This window comes from Equus caballus, chromosome 16 (assembly GCF_041296265.1).
Source record: "Equus caballus isolate H_3958 breed thoroughbred chromosome 16, TB-T2T, whole genome shotgun sequence".
NCBI classification, from domain to species: domain Eukaryota; kingdom Metazoa; phylum Chordata; class Mammalia; order Perissodactyla; family Equidae; genus Equus; species Equus caballus.
The window spans coordinates 67,686,946-67,710,317 of record NC_091699.1 but is presented as its reverse complement, the minus strand read 5'-3'; the positions used below and the strand labels follow the sequence as shown (position 1 = coordinate 67,710,317).

Sequence of the window (23,372 nt, the reverse complement as noted above, 5' to 3'; positions counted from 1 at the left end):
AATTAATCACTCTTTTATGGGTAAACTTTAGCATTCACTGACAATACTTAAAATACTCCAGCATATTCTGTTTTAAATTTAAAAAATACATGTGAATCAGTAAATTTTTAAAAATTGGATGGTATGATAAACTGCGGGTCTAAGAAATGTACTACATGTAAACTGTGCTATAACGTAAATTGTTTAAAGGTCCAAAGATCTGGTCAGTTTCACGGACATAAAGTCAAGCCTGAAACTGGGCTAATTCAATGTGCCCTTTAGGAAAAGTTTTTCCTATTAAGAATCACAACAGAACTGTGAATTGCTCACATATATATGCATGTTCTTCTCTTGGTGTTAGAAAATCAATCAACAACAATCATTTTAGCTTCATGATTATGTTATAAACTTACCTTGTGCCAAAATAGCAGGAGTACAGCATGATCAACATGATAGCTTTAGACATCTTAACAACAAAACCATCTTTTTTTGCGTCTATGCTGATGATGTAAATGGCCCCAAACTGTCAATAACTCTTCCAAAGAAAATTTAATAAATATGGAGACATGGACTAATATTACAGTAAATCAATTCACATCACTTATGTCCACTATATATGTTAACTCTACAAAAGAAGGTGAGTTAAGGAAGCCAAAGTGAAAACAGCATTAAGCAATAATTTCAAATTAACCAAAGTAGTAAAATAGAACTTTATACTCAAGAGTCATACATTCATACGTATGTTAAAAGCACAATCACTAAACTTTTTTCCTGAGTTGCCCAGGTTTAGCTAACAATTTTACTATTACTGCTGTATTTTAGTCCTCTTTAAACAAAATTAGCAACATTAATTAACACACTTTTTTCCCAAACCATTACTATAAACATTTATGTTTCATAATTTTTCATAATTTTTCATAATTTTTAAATTATTAAGGAAACAATGTGACATAATATTGTTTTAGTCAAACACAAATAGAAATAATTTAAAAAACCTATCTGTGTCAGAGCAAAGGAGGTAGAAAAACGATGTGCTTCACTCTCTTGTATTATACGGGTCTAGAGCTTACAGAAATATGTCTGTAAAACACAGCTACTCTTTTTCGTTAGTAGGTATGCACTTTAAGCATCAATAGTTCAACTGGTTAACATTCCCACCAAAGCAGAAATGGCACATTTTTGAAAAACAGCCTATAATATTTCAATCAAATAAGTGAACACAGAAAGCATTTCGATACTCTCAAATTGCCAAACTGACAATGGCGGCCAAACAAAACAAAATTCTCCTGCTGTTCATATTAAAATTACCCCCCAAGCATCATTCAGACATTTTAGGCCCAACTATAATTCTGTGTTCGCCCATCGTGTGCTTGACATCAGCTTGATCTAATAAGTACTACCATGGTCTTTGAGATTGCGGAGAATCACAGCAGGAAGGCTGTGGGACTGCCACCCCGTCACTAACTCGGTCTCTAGCTCCTTAACTTGGGCCCTGAGCATGAGGGGTGGCACTTTCAGAAGCAGGTCAAGAGGCAGCAAAGCTGAAGAAATAAAAGGAGGAAAGATATGAAACTATAACAAAAATTACATTGAATTTCAGGAAGGAATGTATGATTTTATTGCCGCCAACACTAAAGTACCTGGTCTTGGTCTTGATCCTATTCCACCAGTGAAGTCCCTGAAAACAGAATTAGGGGCCATTAGAATGAGTTATTCAACTTGGATTTGACTAACACTTACTGAAAGCTTACACCATGCTATGGTTTAGATTATAAACATAAGGAAAGGTTATTTTCCCTCAAGACGCTCTCAAAAGTTCAATAAAGAGGGAAATAAACATATTTGAACCCAGAGCAGAACTGGCATTCTTCTGGCCGTGGAAGAACCTTGTCCCGTCACGGTTGTTTATAAGCTCTAAGAATGACTGAGAGCCTCAATTTTAGTGCCTTGAATGATTTTCTTGTTACACTTAAAATCAAAATACTGATTTTATATTAAAAACAAATAATATCTTAAGTTTTATGCATATTATTTTTCTATGCCTTGATTCTGCTGTCTTAAAAAAAGAAACTATAGTTTTTCCTCTGCAATGATTTTTGCATTTAAGAGGGTTATATCTTTCTTAAAGTTTCCAGTGTTATTAGCATTACTTGTTTGCCCTGTGCTAAAATTCTAGATTTCCTGATCATTCTGCAAGTTGGTCTCAGTGCCTAAGGTGCGTGGAGGTGACCTAAGACCCCACCAGGGACAGTCATAAATAACCTTCAACTCTATTATTTCCACTATAATTTAGAGCCAATTTCTTAATAGTTTTCTTTTGGAATAAAATAAGAAACATCTGTGCCCTGACTAGCTGTAAGACCCACACTTCAATTTGATGCAATCCAACAAAATTAATGGAAGACTCACCACACTTAAGGCACATGATAGTCATTTGCCGAGTAGGAACGAATATAGGGATTCAAATAGAAACAAACATGACTGATAGTTCTCTTACCCCAACCCTTTCATCTTAATCATAGAAACTTTCTTTTCTTTTCTTTTCTTCTTTTGCTGAGGAAGATTCACCCTGAGCTAACATCTGTGGCCAATCCTCTATTTTGTATATGAGCTGCTGCCACAGCATGGTCACTGACAAGTGGTGTAGGTCCATGCTTGGGAACCAAATCCAGGGTGCTGAAGCAGAGCATGCTGAACTTAACCACTAGGCCGCCGGGTCTGGCCCTAATCATAGAATTTTTGATACACACATGCAACAAATACATAAGTTATAAAGCATAACAAAATTAGCACTCATTTACTCACTACTCAACTTAAGTACTAAAATAGTACCAAAATCTTTTTATCCAACTGTGAGTTCCTTCTCTATCCTTTTCCACTCCTAACCCTCACCAAGCCAGCCCTGTCTTGACCACATTATTTTTTCTGTCCCATTCCCAGCCCATGTTTCCAGAGCCTTGAAGAGTAAATGAGACTCGCCAGCTTTACACAGTTAATATTCTCTCCCTAGCCCTGGGATAACGGCCATGTTCAAAGAAAGAAAAGGGATGGCCCCTGCTCTCAGAAAGTTCAAAAAGGGGCATAATCTCAGCAGTGCCATATGTGGGCAGAACAGGTCAGAGCTGAGCTGAGGAGCAGAGCATCTGTTCCAGCACCTCAGATCCTTGCACACACACTACACCCCAGCAAGCGTAAGTGAATAACCCTGTCCTTTAGCCTTCTAGACAAGTCCAGCACTGTCCAATAGAAATATAATGCAAACTACAAACATAAGTTTAAGTTTTTTGGTAGCCACATTTTTAAAAAGTAGAAATAGGCTGGCCTGGTGATATAGTAGTTAAGTTCCCACACTCTGCTCTGGCAGCCCAGGGTTCACGGGTTCAGATCCCTGGTGCAGACCTACTTACTGCTCATCAAGCCATGCTGTGGTGGTGTCCCACATACAAAATAGACGAAGATTGGCACAGATGTCAGCTCAGCGACAATCCTCCTCAAGCAAAAAGAGGAAGATTGGCAATAGGTGTTAGCTCAGGGCCAATCTTATGTGCCAAAAAAAAAAAAGTAGAAATAAAAAAGTGAAATTAATTTTAAAAATATGTTTTATTTAACCAAACATATGCAAAATATCATTTCAACATGTACTAAATATAAAAATTAATGAGACATCTTACATTCAGTTTTACATTTAAATTAACATTAAAATAAAATTTAAAATTCAGTTTCTCAGCCACACTAGCTACATTTCAACTGCTCAAGAGTCACACATGGTCAGTGGCCGCCATACTCGACAGAGCATTCCAGACTTGTCCTTAGAAGGTGTTGGTCTCTGTCCTCATAAACATTATGACTCAGGTTAATAATCACACCACATAGCTGCACAGTGCCTCATGGACCCCATGTCTTAAAAGTTGAATAAAAATGTAACTTGCAGAAAACTTTTATTTATAAGTTTATGGGTTCTCTTGATAGCTGATAACCACTCACATGCCAAGGTAACTAGATGACTATTCCAGTTGTCCTAAAGAATCCAAAATTTCAAAAATTTTTCCATATCAAAAACTGTGCTAGTGGTTTATGTCAAAGAGGTCATCCTGACAATGCGGAGTTGCTGCCAACTGTGCTACTCCTTTATATAATTCTAAATTCCTCATTAATAAACTTTAGGGAATCCTTTTAAAAAATCACATTCATTCACTCATTCAACAAATATTCATTAAGTGCTCACTATGTGTAGGCACTGTGCTAGACCCTGCAGACGGGATGTGAACACTCCCTAAATTCTTAGAACTTACAAGATTACATAAATATAGCAGAAAAACTGTTAACTTCTCTGGAAATTATACCACAGATCACAAAAAACACAGTCATCTGAAATTTCAAAATAGAACCGACTCATTGTAACCAGAAATGACAACATTTAACTATACAATTATTGGGTTCACAGACGGACAAAAGATTGAAATTATGCAGAGCCCGAGGGCAGCCTGCCTCTAGATGAACCAGATTGAATGTTTATGTCCAACAGAACATTATGGCTGCAGAAGATGGTTTCCCATAACAGTGCAAGCTGGAAAATAGACAGAAATGGTTTAACACAAAGACAACATTCCAGAAATGTTTTATGGTGAAAAGGCTTAAGGTAATGAAGCTTGTGTCCTCTAAAAGTTTTGAAATGAGCACTTCAGGCTGATGAAACAGAATTTCAGGGAAATGGAAAGTTTCAAAGAATTCTTTGAAAGGTCATCACTTTTAACTCTTCAGATCTGGTGTGACTTCATCCAGAATTCATAGACCAAAACAGAAATTGAAGTGGTGAATACAAATGTTAGCCTACAGCTTCCACCCCAAACCACTACAGGTAAGGTGGAGATTGGAGGTATTAGCTTTGCAATTTTTTAAATCAACTTTTCACTGAATTAATTCAATTGTGGGGTAAATTATTTAGGTAATTATTTTTTCAGAGGAGTCCTGGCCATGAAGGAGGTGGAGTTATAGAATTTTATATCTTGTAAAATTCTTTTAAGTATATCTCTGAACCAAGGAAGTATTTTTACATGCTTGTAAGTGCATTACATAATTTAATTCAATGGTTAAAAGTAGTCAATCCTATTGGATGTTGATAAAAAGAATAAATATTTAACCTTATGGAATGAGATGCTTGGCTTACAATATTAAGATAATACCTTCTGAGGCTATTGCAACCACACCATCTGAGCTAACTAGCATTTTACAGCGTGGAAGTCTCTTTCAGGTAGCAACATTCATAAATATGTCCCGTGTGAATAGGCAACATGATGTAGGGTTGTGTCCTCCTGTCCAGGAAGGGCTTTTCGTCAATCTATAATGTGAATGGAGTTGTTATCACTTCAGGAAAGTGGTCGAGTGGGGCCAGGCTGGTGGTGCAGCCATTAAGTTCACATGTTCCGCTTTGGCGGCCCGGGGTTTGCCGGTTTGGATCCCGGGTGCAGACCTATGCACTGCTTGGCACGCCATGCTGTGGTAGGTGTCCCACATATAAAGTAGAGGAAGGTGGGCATGGATGTTAGCTCAAGGCCAGTCTTCCTCAGCAAAAAGAGGAAGATTGGCAGCAGATGTTAGCTCAGGGCTAATCTTCCTCAAAAAAAAAAAGAAAGAAGTGGTAGAGAGCTGTTGTGGCTCTCTGCTCGTACTTCAGTAACAGCTAGAAACAAACAAGCAATCAACGACAAAAGCTTAGAACTGTCACAGGAAAGGAATAAGGTGGTCTTACTGGCAATAAGTGGTTTTCTGTAAGACTGCTTGATTGTGACATTGGCAGATAGGCCAGGTAGATCCTGGCGAGTAGTAATCAAGCAGTATTTATTCAATTTAAGCAAAACTAGATAGGGATCATGAAAACGGGGCGGGGGTAGAGAGTAGCTGCACGTCAAAATAAGCAAGACTTCTGCTAAAAGGAGGCAAGACCCACAGGTCCTGAGATTGTACAAGTGTCTTTCAGGTTATATGTATGACACTGGATGGTCACAAACATCCACAATCATCTTTATATATGAAGACTAGAGTCAGGCGCACATCCTTGAATACAATTATGCACACACTGATTTATCAAACAAGTTGTGAACCACAGGCATCTCTGATATCAAAACATCCGATGTCTCAAATCAGCCTACCAACTCTACCCTGTTGCCTTGGCAACAGGATGCAAGCAGGCATGGAGAAATCTTGTTGCCTGAGCAACAGGATCTTAAAAAAAGGTGAGGGGGGTCCCTTAAGCTGTGACTATGGCAAAGGCTGTAGGTTCAAGCCAGTAGGTGAGATTTCAGTCCTATTGTAGTGAGAGAGAATTTGTGCTAAGATAATAGTCATTCATCTATTAATGAACAAGTATTTGTGGACTGGCACCTATGTGCAATACGCTGTGCCCTAGGGAATGCAAAGATGGACCAGGCATAGTCTGGTATGTGTCAGCACACAGTAATAAATATTAATTGAATGAATCAACAGATGTTTCCAAGACAGGCATAATAAAGTAACAAAAGCTGCCCAGGACCTGAGAGTAGGATAGCTAAAGAGGTTAAAGCCCTGGTGTGTATTATCAAATTCCACTACACAGAATAATTTATTTGTAAATTGAAACGAAATTCTAAAGATTTTTGGATTAGAACTATAAATATATATATTGAGTGAGACTATAAAACCCAGACAGAGGGGGCCAGCCCCGTGGCCAAGTGGTTAAGTTTGTGCACTCCACTTCGGGGGCCTAGGGTTTCGCCAGCACGGACATGGCACCACTTATCAAGCCATGCTGAGGCGGCATCCCACATGCCACAACTAGGAGGACTCACAACTAAAAATACACAACTATGTACTGGGGGGCTTTGGGGAGTAAAGCGAAAAATAAAATCTGTTTTTTTAAAAAAAGAAAAAAACCCAGATAGAAACTGGTAAAGGTCAAGTCCATTCTTAAGTCTTTCCTAGGAAGTAGTAATGGAGGCAGGAGACTTTAGATCACTTAGATCATTGAAAAGGATTAAAGTCGGAAATTTTGAAAGTCTTAATTATTGAATTTTTCATTGCTTTTTTCTTGACAACCCAGCTTTTAGCTAATTGTCAATGTGCACATAACATCAAACAAACATTAACAATAAGGATATTTATTTCATATGATTACTTCAAAGTAGATAATATTTTGTGAGAGTTTGACCATGCAAAGTGAATTCCAGGGGACCGCCCGATGGCACAGTGGTTAAGTTCATGTGTTCCACTACAGCGGCCCAGGGTTCCCCAGTTTGGATCCCAGTGCAGACCTACACACTGCTCATCCAGCCATGCTGTGGCAGCATCCCACATACAAAATAGAAGAAGACTAGCACAGGTGTTAGCTCAGCAACAGTGTTTCTCAAGCAAAAAGAGGAAGACTGGCAACAGACATTAGCTCAGGGCCAATCTTCCTCACCAAAACACCAGAAACCAAAAAGTGAATTCCATTTTCCTTCTTACTCCTCATGATTTCAGAGATGCACACATCAAAATTAAAGATGATTTCCACAACCTTATCATTCACTTCAACCATTCTCAATATACATGTGGAGTTCAAATATCTCAAACTGGGAATGTAAAAATGGTACAACCACTCTGGAAAACAGTTTGGCAGTTTCTTAAAAATTTAAGCATACACCTACCATATGATTCAGCCATTTCACTTCTAGGTGTTTCAAAGAAAAAAACGTGTGTGTCCATACAAAGACACAAATGTTCATAGAAGCTTTATTTGTAACAGCTAAACACTGGAACTCAAATGTCCATTAACAGATGAATGAATAAACACACCACGGTATACGCATACAATGGAATGCTACTTAACAATGAAAAGGAATGAATTAGTGATACACAAAACAACATGGACGGATCTTGAAACAACTATGCTGACTGAAAGAAGTCAGACAAATAAGAGTATGTACTATATAATTCCATTTACATGAAATTCTAAAATGCAAACTAATCTACAGTGCCACAAGCACATCCATGATTGCCTGGGGTAGGGAGTGAGGAGCAGGAATGAGGGGCACAAATGGACATGAGGATACTTCTGAATGGATATGTTTACTATCTTAATTGTGATTTCACAGGGATATGCATCCTCAAAACTTACCAAATTTCATATTTTAAATATTTAAGTTTATTTTGTGTGAGTTATACCTCATTGAAGCTGTTAAAACAAAATAACTTCTCACATTTTCATTCGAGAAAAGTTATTCAAATAGATCATCACATGATCCGTGTGCACTCACTAAAAACAATAAAAAGTGCACCAGTAAGTTAATTTTCACCTGCTTTTTGTTATTTATTAGATGGAACTTAAATGTAAGTCAGATCTAATTATCTTATGGTTCTACATCTTCAGAAGAGCTATCGAGTACGATAAGGAGCCCAAAAGAATTATTTGTTGGCTTCCTGTAACTTTTGCTAAATAGTTTAAAGAAGAAACATGGACTTCTAAGAGTAGGGGGCTGGTTCTCTCTTGGTCTTGCCATTAATTATATTCCTGAAAAACATTTCACGATCTGAGGATGGCTTGGGTCACCGGGGTGCCTCCAGTTCTGATGTCATGTTCCCTTTCATCAGCCTTGAGACTTCAGTACTTTTCTGAGAAGGCAGGAGCTGCCCTTCCTAGTTTCATTTGCTTACGTTTTATCCATTGGCCTGGCCACATTGCCCACGAAAATCTATCTCAAAGTTATTATGGAGGTACCCTGATTCTTCAGCAGGCAATTGGCTTAACTATAGCTCCTGATATCTGAGATGAGCAAAGTTGAGAGTTTATACTTAAGCTGTCTTTATGTACTATTCAGCCAGGGCCAACTCTGCATTCTAAACTCTAGAAGCAGTGCTCAGGCCAAGTATGCACTTCTCTGTGGCTTTTTCTCATTGGGACCAACTCCCTTGTTTTAGGAGCCAATAAGTGTCCCCAAGGTGGAGAGCTGCCTGGAGTCTCATTGTGACTGTTCTATCATTTAATACACAGTATAGAATAGCCAAAACTCTCTACAGGCTTGATTTTCAATTTATTTTTATTCTATTATGTAGTTTTGATTTTTTTAGATTCTAACTTCTCACTTAGCTTCTAAGTATTTTGCAGGAGGGGTTTACGTTTCACATTAATAGACCAAGAAACCCAGGAACATGCTAAACAAATTAGATTGCAAATAACTTTAGCCTTGTTTAATGCCTTTTAAAGAATTATAAATACATTTTAGAGTTGTCTCCTTTTAATTCAGAGAAGCTCTGGGGATTACCTGGAAGGAAGTCAAAAACTTATTTTCTCTCCTCTGATTTGGCATGAATCATTGGCTGTGTTTTGTCATTTATTTTCTTCTCAAGCCTGCCCTTGTCTCACCATTACACTCCGAGTTCCTTGAGAGAAGAGAGCTTGTCTTAAACCAACCTGTGTTCCCTGGTGACATGTCACGCTGTACTTCACACTTGGCACAGCTTTGCAAATATTATTTTAACTCAGGTCTTATCACCTATTCATCTATGTATGAAACTTTCTGATTCATCAACCACCAGCCATTTTCCATTCTCCACCTGTTGACTTGGTCGTTAACCCAAGTTAAAGCCCATATTGCAATACCCCTGTTTCAGCGAGCTTCAGATTGAACTTCCCCTTTCTGTTTATTCTAGTTCACCCAATTTGCTATAATGTCTTTACAGAATGACTAGCTTTTAAAAACCATTTCAGGCTCTAAAACACATAGTACATATGTTTCTTTTGTTTTTTAAGGTTTGGTTGTCAACCTGAATTCTTGCAAATAAGACAATTTTCCATGAATCCTTTTAGAAAAAAGAACTAGAATTACTTGGCAATGCTAAGATTCCTAAACGCTAAGAAATTTCTATTTTAATATAAAATTCTCTTAATTGGGGAGTACACCCATATGTCATAATTTATTTTTGTACTAAAATACTTGTTTTGCATCTCCTCTATACATTTAAGCAATTTTATATCACTGAATAACATATCTAATAATAGAGTAAAAGCCTTTTGATGATCTTAAAAATATAAATAATCACAAACCTTAAAAGGGGGTAGTTAGATTCCAAAGTGCACTTGTTAATTATTTTGGGGGAGAGCACATGGAGCATTTTCCTACACAAACACTGTTCCAGGCAGTGGACAGACTTCCAGACCAGCTCACGAAAGTCTGTTGAACTCATGATGTGGTTAAGGTAGAGAAGATCTGATGCCAGAGTTGGGGAGGGCACAGGCACTCCATGGTAGCATCCAGACCCCCAGCTCCACAGCCAGGCTCACATCATCTACTCCTGTCCCCTCACTTGCTGGGCTGAGCGAGCAAGAGCGCCCATGGTTCCAGGCTCCCGTGTGTGGCTTCCTTATCTGTGGCAAGAGGAAGCTGAGCTGGTAGGTTTGCAATGAGAAGCCAGAGATGGGAGATGGGAAGGATCTGCCATCCCTGTGATGCCTCAAGGGTCTTCTGACTCAGGTCCCAAGTCTCCACAATCACCCATTCTGGTTCTCCTTAGGGTTTTGTACTGTTTCTCTTTCCCCTACTCTCTCTGTTACCTCTAACCACTGCTTCTCTGCTCTTTGGCCCACTAAAGAACATGATGAGGTCTTACCGATTTTCCTCAATGACCCTTCCGGTAGATTATGACTCTGATAGGTTTTCCTTGGGGGGTTGTTGCTAGCAACACCAGAAAAGAATTAGGAAATTAAAAGGTTCTACCTTGACCATTCCTGACTCTCACATGAAAAAGACAAAGCTATCAGTCATGTTATATGTTCGACTAAACAAAAAATGATTTTCTACATGAACCTTCCTTTGCCACCTACCCGAACCCCTCAGGATTTTGCTAGGCAGGTCCCTCATTCTGAAATTCATTTCCATTATGCTCTTCCCAGCACCCTCAAACCCAGGGGTGGATAGTGCTTCCATTTGGGCTCCCAGCACCCACCCCTGCTCCCTGTGGCAAGAGCCCCCGATGGACTTGAAGTGGCTGTCAATCAAGGAGCTCAGCTCTCCCCACAACAGTAAAAAGGGCCTTGATCCAAACCAGGACAATCTGACTCTCTCTCTCAGGACATGGAATCCTAAGAAAGGTGACACAAAGACTGAAAAAACAAGCTGGAGCTCATTCAGCACAGCATCAGTGCCTTTACAAGCCTGCCAGGAGCACCTCCTCCACAGACTTCAGGAGATGACCTGGCTCCACTCCCTTCTGAAGCTTGATTCTCTGGGTTCCTAATTATGTGAGACCCCCAAAGCCTTCTAGTGAACCCCTCTGTTGCATAAGTCAGCTGGAGTCAGGTCCTTTTGCTTGCACCCAAAAAACCTGACTGATAAAGCACACCCACAGCCTTAGCATTTTTACCTGAATGCAGCCATTTCCATAGCCAGGGTGCTCCATAGCTCTGAAGAGTGCCGACTGGCACCACCACTTGCGTGTGTTCCCAGCCTCAACTAGTGCCTTAGCCTCAGAGCTGTCTGGCAGTCCTTCTGCCTGTCCCTGCTCAGTTCCTTGCCCATTTCTATATTGGTTCTTCCTAGTTGACCACACTCCTCAAATCTAGACCATCCTTTCAGCAGTGACTGTGAATATCATCTAATAAACAGAAACCATCAAGTATAATCTTCTTTAATATCCCTCTTCTCTATTTTTCTAGCTTAATTTTATCTTTATCTCCCTTTCTTCAGACACAGAGAAAGAGTTGTGTCTTCATCTTTCCCAGGCCCACTTTCTGGCTCTAAGCTACACTGCAACTATACCCCATCATTTATCTTCTTCCTTCTTCAATCTCTCCTCTCCATTGGCTGCTTCTCCTCAGTCCCAATCACCCTGTAGTCATCCTGATTCTAGAAGGCCCTTCTCCATCAAACATCTCCCACTAGCCAATTGTCCCAGCTCAGTGCTCACTTTCTTCAATTGCTCCCCATTCTTGCCTCTGTAACTTCTAAAACCACAACAATCAGGCTTCTGCTCCCACCAACTCCACCCAATGCCACTGAAACTGCTCTGACGAAGGTCACTAGGGACTTACAAAAGGCCAAATCCAATAATTTCATTTTAGTCTTTGGCCCAAGAGTTAACTACTGCAGAAACTGCCGGTTGTTTCAAAATAATAATTTCTTCCTTGTAAAACAGAATCCCCATTATTCCATTCTCCCTTGTAGCTAGATGTGGTCATACGACTAAGTTCTTGCCAATGGTAAGTGAGCAGAAGTAATTAACACAACCTGGGTCATATCCTTAAAATGAAGGGATGTGTCTCCACTTTCCCTTTCTACTTCCTGCTGGCTAAGATGTGGATGTGATGTGGTCCACATTTGCCATGAGGATGAGACCTATACCTTGGGGACACAGAGGAACAAGATATAAGGAGCCAGGGCTCCAGATGACCTCATGGAGCAAAGTGCCCTACTCCTTGGTCTGTCCTTGAGCTCAGAAAGACTAACTGATTGGCTGAGGATCACAAAACTAAACTAAAACCCAGGTCCAAGTTTAGTACTCTTTTCAGTGTGCTGTTTGGTAAACTATAATCAGTTCTGGGCGAGTGGGCTCTAACGGCCTCTGTTACCACGTGCCTACAGTAACTTCCAGTTATCAGGTTTCAGTTTAACCACCACCAACTCAGCTCTGCAGAGTCTAAAAATATTTCTAGGCGCTCAGTGTTTACATACCTTGTTTGGGATTGTCTTTCTCCTCCTGAAGCACTAAAACTTCTCTTTAAAATGCCTGAAACAAGAAAATAAAAATAGCTTCACATTTTCCTGTTGCAAATTTTTTGTCTATTTAAAAAAAAATAATGCTGCATTCTATTATCTGAGCAACTGTACATACTATGAAGACTGCCCTCCATTTATAAAAGCATCAGCCAAAGTATGATGTTGTAAATTGCTATTTACTTGACAGGTTTGTTTGAGGGCCTTTTTCCAAAGAAAAGGTGCTAAACAGAGAAACTCTGTTATTAATAGCTAACAAAATACAATAATATCATCCATGTCATAATCACCCTAAAGCCCTTACAAAGACAGCTACAAGTTACTACACGCAAATTTAGGGGTACAACTTTTCCTTTCCTCCTTCCCCACTGACCCCACCATTGTTACCCGAGATACACAACACTGAATTCATCTCAAAACGGTCAGTAATTAACTGCTTCTAGAATTTGCTACATCTGTTTATATGCATGAATACTTTTTCTGTATAATATTAAATTTCAAATCAAGATATTTTATCCAGCAGGCAGGAAGGTACAAGGAAAACAGAGCAGAGTGTTGGAAACGGAGATTGTCCCAGAAAATCTGGAACATCTAGTCACCATTTTGACGGATCAATTACATTTGGAGTGGGACAGAGAATGAAGCTAAGTCCCTTAGGGTTCTACTCTTATCCTTAGGGAGACTATTCTAAACCCTCTTTTATGAGATTTTCATTATCTAGTCATTGATGAAAGGGAATGATTTATACTTAATTTATTTCAGAGTATTTCGGTATATCTTATTTAATAATCCATCAACTTACTCTTTTAAAAGAATTATTCTTTTCTCTCCATTTTCTATTTTAACTTCTTTTCTTTCAGTTTCAGATTTGAGTGAACTGAATCTTATCTTTCTTCATAATCTTTAAATTTTATCTATGTACATCTTTTCTTTTCTTTCCCATACCCCAGTGTGACTGTTTTCTTTACTGTTTCAGATTAGGAGTCAAGATTAACATATGGTCTAAATTTATATGTCATATATTTTCATAGTTCTAAACAATTAAAATATTTATTTTATTTTAGTGTTTTAAGTATAACATGTCCCTTTACAATAATGTAAATAAAATTATGCAAAACTTAGTCTACACCAAGACTAATTTCTTCTCCAAGTTCTAACCCCGACCAACAGATTTATAAAAAGGTCACTTCCATTATTCTTGTGGTTATTTTGTCTGTCCCCAAATTAGTTATCTCCACTCCCCAGTCAGAACCTTCATTTGCTGGTAGAAATAATGAAACTATTCATTTGACAGCTGAGGCAATGCAAAACCACAGTGCTGGTTGGCCTTTGGGTTCTGTCAGAGTGACAGACACACCTGTCCTAATTCACATGGCACCCGGAACACAAACCTCTGGGTTATGTATGCAACGACATTCACTTGACTCCCAGTGATTCCCAGACCACTACCTGCTGGAATTGCACAAACTGGTAAAGAAAGCTTACTGAAGGTCGATTCTTTCAAAGGGCTTGAACTGGAAATGCTGGAGTTATCTGAAATGTCCAATTCATCATCTAGCTCTGAATATATATCTGCACATTAATAAAAAAACAAAAAGCAAATGAACCTTGAAGCAGAAAGGAGTCAAGAGTGCATTCATACTGCCATCCTTTCACTAGAAATACCTTTGTCAATATTTTCCAAGTTGAAGTTATCATCTGGCAGGATTTCCTCACAGGCCCTGTCTTCATCCTTACCACACGGGGCCTGGAAGCCTTCGGGGGGCAGGTCTGCGCTTTCTGAAAGCTCACTTTTCAGGCTGGCTGCTCCACTGCTGCTGCTACTCAAGCTTGTCTTCTCAAAGGCTTCCTGGAAAGAGAAATTCCATTTTTAATAGCCTCCTCTTCTTTCCTTCCTTCTGCGGGACACAAAATTCATTAGAACATATATTAAAATCCTTAAAATATCATTATAAATAGTTTGTGCTGAAGTGGCACTACACTTCCACCTGTATGTCTGTCATAGAATCCATTCAATCCATAACTACAAAAGAAGTAGGTCTGCAAGTCACCGTGCGACAAAAAGGAATGGATGTAGCAGGATGCTTCGTGACAAAGATACGTGCAATCTGGTGAAAGAAATCACAGCACTAAGGAATAGATGTGTATCAATGAAGCCAAAATTTCTCTCCTTTAAGTTAGTTTCTAAATAATTGCTATCAAATCTTCTTGGCACAACAGTGGATAGGTAAGGCTTAGTTTCTTCAAAGTTCCACCTCTTCCATGCTCTTCTTTTTCTGTCCCAACCCACAGATTGTTCTTCTCTAACTATCCTCAACTGAAGACATGAGAAATTTACCTAGAAATAAACGTTCAATTTAGAGCTTTCTCCTCCTTATGACCTTTTTATTCTAAACAAATCATCTACTGCCCTATTCTAAAAACCACAACTGGCATTGACAACCCTATAAGGACTATATACCCAACAAGTGTCAATGCTATCAATGTTGAAAAAAAAGATAAGAGATCATTTTTAAATTGAGAAAACTTTTTATTGCGTTGATGGAATCAGATGCCATAATCCTTATATCTCTAAAACTAGCAAAATTTCAGCAAGGGCTTTGTTTCTCTTAAGAACAGGCATGGATAAGACATCAGAGGAAGGCATTTTCTGTGAACAAATGAAGAGCGGGGAGAGGTTGTGATTCACCATACAGGCAATTCCAGTCTTAAAGAGGTTTGACTTACAGCCAGCATCCAAGAACAAGTTGGGTTGCAAATCAACAGTCATTTAAAACTGCCAAAATCACATCCTTAGGTAATTGGGTGTGTGCTTAAATTCTGATAAAGGAGAATTCACATTCTGAAGGAGATGCTTTTTCAGACTCTATAAGCATGGAAGGTATGCTAACATAATGTAGAATGTGTAGTTTCTTTTGGTTTAAAATCTCTATTTCTATAATCTCTTGCAGCAGCTTTTGCTTCAAAAAATTTATAGGGGCTGGCCCCACGGCCTAGTGGTTAAGTTTGGTGTGTTCTGCTTTGGTAGCACAGGTTCATGGGTTTGAATCCTAGGCACAGACCTACCCCACTCATCAGCCATGCTGTGGTGGCGACCCACAAATAAAACAGAGGAAAATTGGCACAGATGTTAGCTCCGGGCTAATCTTCCTCAGGAAAAAAAAAAATATATATATATAGTTTTTGAACTTGCCATAAACCACATGCCACTGCAGACACATTTTCCTGAGTGTGATTTCTAGAGTTTTTCCTTGTGAGTATTTGAGTACCCAACTCATTATTCAACTCAGCTCCTTGAAGAACTGGGGGCTATGTTAGTCCACCTGAAATCCCTTGGTACCTTGCATATAGCAAATTCTCAGTAAGTAGTTGCTGTTGAGATCAAAGGGAGAGAAGGACCAGAAAAGCAGATGAATTCCCTTATAGGATGAGTAGGTTTTGTAACTTCCATTTTTTTATCTTACCCCTTCCTCCAGGAGCCTACATTGTGAAGTTTCTCTAAAGGTTGAAGGGACTATTTGGGGATGTGCCTATGAGTAAGAGCAAACTTCTCCCTTCCTTTTTCCCCTTTGCACTTAGGAAAAGTTGTTGAGCTCATCTGTCTTAGGGATGACCAGCCCAGCAATGACAAGGCGCCTCTGCAACCCAGCAGGCACTGGTCAAAGGCAGAGATGGTTAGATGTTTTCAGTCTGAGAGCTGAGGCCATTAAGACGTTTTCAAAAGTTGCCTCCAGCAAGTACATAAACCTATTCAGGAGAGTTAGGGGGCAAAAAAAGTAGAAGCTTGGGGGATGGAATTTGGCTACTGTCAGATTTCTTACTATCTAATTATTTAAGATTTTTCTAGGAGTAGGAGAGGGAGTTAACTAGATTTTTTTGTCAGCTGCATCTCCTAGGAATGAAAGGACACACTCTGTGTATCAATATGGCGCAAGGAGAAGACAATGTAAATCAGACAATAAAATTATCACTGATACGGAAATCATCACCATCATAGAAGACGCTTCCTGCCACAGTGCTGGTATAGGCACAATTATGTTTAGCTCAGTTTTGCTCATTATAGTGTAATTTTTTATGTGTGCAGTGGATCATAATACATTTTCTGTTGAACAGCTATTCTAACAGTAACAGACCGACATTGCCCAAATTAACTGCGACAGTAGGGAAAGAATTAAGAGAGACTATTTTATTAAAACTAGTGCAATTTTTAAAATTGCCCAGAATGTTAGTTTTATAAGGAAAGAGAGAGAAAGAAAAGCAAGAAATAAATATAAAGCATAACACCAGCTATATCGTGTAGAAGCTATTCATATCCTATTTGAGTTACATCTTTACCCAGTTTCTTCCATTTGTTTAGTTAATAACTGTGACCTTAAATACATAAATTTAGGTCTATCCAGCGCTTGACAGAAATTCATTTGGCTGAGGTGATCTCTTTTCAATAGCAAACTACATTTTCTGCTTTTCATGGATGATAGAAAAAAGAAAATTCAAAATAGGAGACAGATCATTGGCTGCATATTATTGTACATAAACTTAGTCCCTAAATTTCCAAGTGTTAACAAAAAAAATCAGTCATTGTGGTCAGATGGCTGAAGGGGCCATACAGACCCAAGCCATTGCTGAGTGGACTTCCCACTTCAGCAGGTGCAGTGAGAGGTTCCTCTCCAGGAACTTACTCTGGGACACCTGGCTTTGCCACCACAGACAGGTGGGTTGATGACACAAGCCTGGAGCATGGTGCTTCACTATAGTAGCTGGAAATCTTTCAGCTCCAAAGTTGTTTGGTTGACGCCATTGTCTACTTTCACTTATGAAGCCCTGAAGCATTTCCCTTCTCCTGTGCCCCACACATCAAGTAGAAGAGCAATATGTTCAATTTAAACCAGAACAACTGGTGTCTGGGGCCCTGAAAATAGCTAAATTTATAAATATTATATAATAAAGGAAAATGTTCAAGTTTGGATATTAATTATTGTTTTACTTTGAACTTCTTAAAAATAATCATACGAAGCTAAATATTTTGCTTTAATATAATTAAGTGCATATAATTATCATCCCACTATTATCATGACACTCACTCTCTTAATTAGAATTTCTTAAAAGCACAAAAACACAGTAATGATCTGTCACTAAATTAAATAAATTAGAAAACGAATTGTTTATTACAATTCAATCTAAAATTCCAATATCAAATTTACCATGCTTGATAATGTTTCACTGCCACTCCATAACTAACCTAGTATCTGCTGTGGGTTCTCTATTATTCCTAATTCAAAGACAGGTTTTCTAGAAGCAATAACGCTAACAAAGATGAGGAGAGGAACAGTGTCATAATCTGAAAGTATCGCTTATTGAAAATACAGAAGATACGGTCTACCTCAAAAATTACTGACCACCATTTTGTCTGAAGGCTGCAGATCAAAAAGAAAAAAACCTGAATGTATATGGTAATATTTCCAAAAGCATTTCAGAAGAGGCCAGAATCAGGTAATTCCACTCAAAATATAGAAGAAACAATGCACAGAGAATCAGCAGGGGGCCAAGTTTTAAGACACTCTGATTTAGATTTCCCAAAAACAAGAAATACAAGTTAAAAGTGGCAATCTGAAGACACTAAAGTGCATGGAATTAGACATGAACGATATAAATGAACCCCCAAATTAGAACCCTACTTACTATTCAATTTTTAACACAGAATTACATAAGGAAAGGTTAACTCTTGTTAAATTGCACACTTAGCACATGACATCCAAATAGCAAAATGATTAAATGCCAGTGGAGAAAGAATTAAAAATTAGGAAAAAAAAGTCCCCGTCATCTTTTGCTTGGTCCACTGCAATCTTCTCTCAAGCAATCGCACTACTTCCATTCCACTGTCGGCTCTCAACAGTCTCTTTCTACACAGCAGCCAGATCTATCATTTTAAAACATTTATGTCACCCCCTTTCTCTAAACTCACATCACTCAGGTCTACACCATGGACTATAGACTCCCTATCTTCCACGCTCTCTCCCTGTCTCCCTGCTCTCCAGCCACACGGGCCTCCCTGCTTGCTCCCTGAACTTAGCCGGCATGCTCCCACCTCAGGATCTTTGGATTTGCTGTTCCCTCTGCCATCAGTCTTGTGCCTCCAGATATTTGCATGGCTCACCCCTTAATATACTCAGCTTCTGTTCAAATGTCACATAATTATAGAGGCTTTTCCTGACATCCCTCCATAAAATAGCCTGTCTCCACATCTACCAATCACTTTCTGTTACCTTGCCTTCTTAAATTTTTGTCCACAGCCTCAATATATTTTTATTTACCTATTACCTGTCTTCCTCCACTAGGAAGGGGGGCGTCTTCAGCTGTTGTGTTCACTGTTAGATCACTAGACTGGAACAGTCCCCAGAAGAGAATAGATGCTAACCAAATTTTATTAAATAAATGAAATAAAAGATTGATTTTTCAAAGTGTTGAGCAGCTCTTCTCCATGTTAAAACAAAGGATAGAAATTAAAATTATAGCATGATTTTTTGAAGAAATTGGCAAACTGATTGTAAAATTAATAAGGAAATACAACAGACCTAGAATAGCCAAATCAAATTTGACAAAGAAGAATAAAATCAAAAGACTTACACAGCCTGATTTCAAAACTTATTCAAAAGCTACAATAGTCAAGACAATGTGGTATTGGCCTAAGAATAGACACATAGATCCACGGAACAGAATAGAGTTCAGCAATAGATCCACATGTATATTTTCAAATGATTTTCAACAAAGATGCCTAGTAAAATCAATGGAGAAAGATTAGACATTTTAAGAAATGATGCTTGAAAAACCGGATACCATTACGGAAAAAAACCCTCAATTTCTTAATTATTCTATGCACAAAATTAAATCAAAATTAATCACAGACCTAAAAATAAAAGCTATAACCATAAAGAATTTACCAAAACCAGGAGGCTATTTTTGCAACCTTGAGATAGACAACGATTTCTTTAACAGGATGCAAAAAGTACTAACAACAACAAAAATTAGCAAAATGAAAATTTAACAAAAATTTCTGTTTATCAAAAATATATCATTAATAAAATAAATAGTCAAGTCATTGACTGGGAAAAATATTTGCAACACATATGTTTGACAACAGAGTCATATCTGGAATATATAAAGAACTACAAATCAACAAAAACAGACAAATAGTTTGATAAAATAATGGGCAAAGATTTGAACAGACACTTTAAAAAACACACAAAGAGATATATAAATGACCAATAAGTACATATAAATGTGTTCAACATCCTTGGTTATCAGGAAAATGCAAACTAAAACCACAGAGACACCCTTTTACACCCACTACAAAGGCTAAAATCCAAAAAACTGACATACCAAATGTTGGCAAGAATGTGAAACAACTGGAACTCTCATATATTGCTCCCAAAAGTGCTAAGCAGCGTAATTTTGGAGAACTGTTCGTTAGTTTCTTTTAAAGTTAAATATACAACTACCTCATGACCCTGAAATTCTGTTCCTTGGTATTTATCTATAAGAAAAATGAAAACGCATCCATAAGAAGACTTGTACAAGAAAATTCATAGCAGTTTTATTTATAAAATCCAAAATCTGGAGACAACGTAAGTGTTCATTAACAGGAGAATAAGCAAATTATGATATATTCATACAACATAATATCTAGCAATATAAACACATTACTGCTATACACAACAACATGGATGAATCTCACAGATGCTAAAGAATTCAGACGCTAAAGATAAATACTATTTGATTTATATGAAATCAAACAATAGGCAAAAGTAGTCTCTAGTGAGAGAAGTCATAACAGTCTGTCGATAGGCAGGGAACTCTGTGAGAAGAGGCATGAGGGAACTTTCTGAGGCGATGTACATGTTCTGAATCTGGTTTTGGTGGCAGTTGTACATGTGTCAAAAGTTATTGAACTAAGCACTTAAAATTGTACATTTTACTCTGTGTAAAGCATACAGCAAAAGCGGGTGTCGGGGGGCAGTCTCAGGTGGATGTAAGAATTTTGTATATATCTATGTGGGAGCTGATAAGGCATTGCTTTATTTTCGTAAACCATAACAAGTAGAGAACATTTCCACAACAAGCCATGATTTTTCCTGATACTTCTTTCACTGCATCATTACTTGTTGCATTTTCACAGCCTTGGGGGAAATTCAGTCAACAATTAACCAGACAATAAAAGCAAACATGTTCACAGAAATATTGTCCTTTCAAAATACATCATTTTCTACATGGCTTAATTTAATCTCTTAGCTGAGGATTGCAGACACACGCCTTTAGTGGTGTGCTCAGCAATTGTAAATGACATATGGTACAATAAAAACAAAGCAACTCAGATAAATAAATAGTACATTCTTTAAAATTTGCACTAAGAAAACGAGAATTGGGTGCTTGCATATCTGCTCAATTCCTAAGTGGTCAACTTTAAAGATATTTGAGAATTTAAGAAAAATATCAAATGCTTGTCAATAAAGTTTGTGAAGAACATATACAGATTGTATCAGAAAACCACAAGAGGAATTTCACAACGAAGTGAAATTATGAAGGGTTTGTGAACTTAGAAAATAATCTTTCCTGATATGTGCTCTACTAGCTGCCTTGTCCCCCAAAGTAGATGGAATTTAAGATGAAATTACATGTGCCATATTTCAATAGTTTGACAATATCAGATCACCATAGAAATCTTTCTTTTTAATTCACCAAAAGCTTAGAGTAAATTACTAGCTATATGAACATTTACTTATCATCTTAAGCAGGGTATAATTTATCAAGGTCAGATGCTATTTTTTGAAAGATCATCTTGGTAGAGATCCATCATAGAGGACGGCTAAGGGAAGATGATTCTAGATAACCTAGGTGGAACGGATTCAATCATTTGGAAGTTCAAAGCAGAGCTGAGGTTTCTCTGAGATGAAAAAGAAATTATATCTGTGGACAGCAGCTTCAGCTGGCGCCCAAGAGTTCCATGCCCTTTCTGCCAGCCTGTCCTATGGATTTTGGACTTACCTAGCCAGCTCCTACAATTGTGTAAGCCAATCCTTGCAATAAATCTCTTAACATGTTTCTCCTACTGGTTCTGCTTCATACATTTTGTGTAGGACTGTCCTGCACATGACATAATATTAACATCCTTGGCTGCTGCCCCTTAAGTACCAGTAGCATTGCGATAAACAAAATGACACTCCCTCCACACACACACACAGTTCCTAATGACCCCCTGTAAACAGTGCAGAGGTGGTACACTGAATTACTGCTAGGGGTGAGAAAGAGACTAGAAGCAAGAAAGTTAGATCTGGCAATGATTCAACGTGAGATAATGAGAGTGAGGATTGAAAAGATAAGATGGATTTGTCAGACATTTCAAAGAGAGAATTGGTAAGAGCTTGCTAATGAAACAGATGTAGGACTTGAGGAAGAGTGAATTGAAGAAGGTGTCAAGGTTCCAGTTAAGGTGATGAGGGGTAGAACACAACTAGGTTAAAGGAAGAGAATTCATTCACTGTGGGACTTGCTGAGTCTGAGGTACCTGTTAGACATACAGGTAAATGTCCAGTTCGAAATTTAGGTCTGCCACACAAGAGAGGTTGTGTGTGAAAGTAGATTTGGAGGTCTTCATAAAACACGTGTGGAAATTATGCTGTAAAACACATCCCAGTGTATTTTGCCTTCTTAGAAAATTTTGTGTACTTTTCCTCCCAGAGCCTTTATACTATGTAAGACCAGGCCATGAGGCCGAGGCTTATAAACCCAAGGTAAGGCCTGGATGAAGAACACTTGGGGAAAAAGAAGGACATGATGGAAGGGCAACTTCTGGCAGGGTGGACAAGGGACTGGGAAGTCTTTCTGAAGCTCAAAGAAGGAGCCTGATAGGAGGATAGAAGATGAGAAGGCGGGTGCAAGCATCTTGTTTTTCCTCCTCATACCCTCTCCAGCAGAGGTGAACCTTGGGAGTGGAGTAGGGAAGTTGGTAGAAATACACAGGATTTCAGGGGGCAATCTAGGTGCAGCCAGAAAAGAGTGGAAGTTTTAGAGAAGCTTTGTGATCATCATGACACTATATTCTATGGTCATTTAACATAAGGCCCATGAGGGTAGACAACTTGTGTTCACTGTGGTATCCCTAGCACCTAGAACAGTGCCTGAAACCTAATAGGCACTCAATAAATATTTGTTGAATGGATAACTGAATGACTGGCACCCGGGATAGAAGAGCAGTAAAGGATGAAGAAGGTGCCTGGGATGGTACGGCTGACACAGTGCTCCCCATTCCCAGTTAGTTCTCCATGGACTGTGTGTGACAAGGATGGGAATCCAAAGCTCCCGAGTGCCACACTGGGAATATAGAAGATGGCTGTAGTGCTGGCAGGTGAGCTCACTAGGTTGTCACTGCACAGCAGGCCACACAGAAGTCAGCTCAAACTAAGGATGTCAAGGTAAGTGCCCCAAAGCCAAAGAGATGGGTTTACCTCATCTAAAGTCAGCAGAGCCAATGGAAGAAGCATGCAGAGCCCCTGGCCCTCTTCCATCAGCAAAGGGATGCCTAAGCTTCCTCCTGCAGCCAGCTGCCATATTGGGAGGAGGAAATGGAGAGGAGAATCCTTGAAATGGGAGAGAAACTTTTAGACCAAAAGAGATTGA

General features: G+C 38.6%; 1 protein-coding gene across 15 annotated transcripts in view; it reads right to left on the bottom strand.

Moving 5' to 3' along the window:
• NEK10 (NIMA related kinase 10) overlaps nucleotides 1–23,372 on the bottom strand; it is a 216,979-nt gene that overhangs the window by 45,549 nt on the left and 148,058 nt on the right. For 10 of the 15 annotated variants that reach the window (XM_023620822.2, XM_070239001.1, XM_070239006.1 and 7 more), the window contains 5 exons: nucleotides 14,367–14,550; nucleotides 14,187–14,273; nucleotides 12,660–12,714; nucleotides 1,620–1,657; nucleotides 1,380–1,520 (listed from right to left, as the gene is read on the bottom strand). In XM_023620822.2, the coding sequence (XP_023476590.2) occupies nucleotides 1,380–1,520; nucleotides 1,620–1,657; nucleotides 12,660–12,714; nucleotides 14,187–14,273; nucleotides 14,367–14,550 (505 nt within the window). Of the gene's footprint in view, nucleotides 1–1,379; nucleotides 1,521–1,619; nucleotides 1,658–9,259; nucleotides 9,373–12,659; nucleotides 12,715–14,186; nucleotides 14,274–14,366; nucleotides 14,551–23,372 lie in introns of those variants that run through there. The other 5 variants (XM_070239002.1, XM_023620825.2, XM_023620826.2 and 2 more) reach the window with 2 other exon arrangements.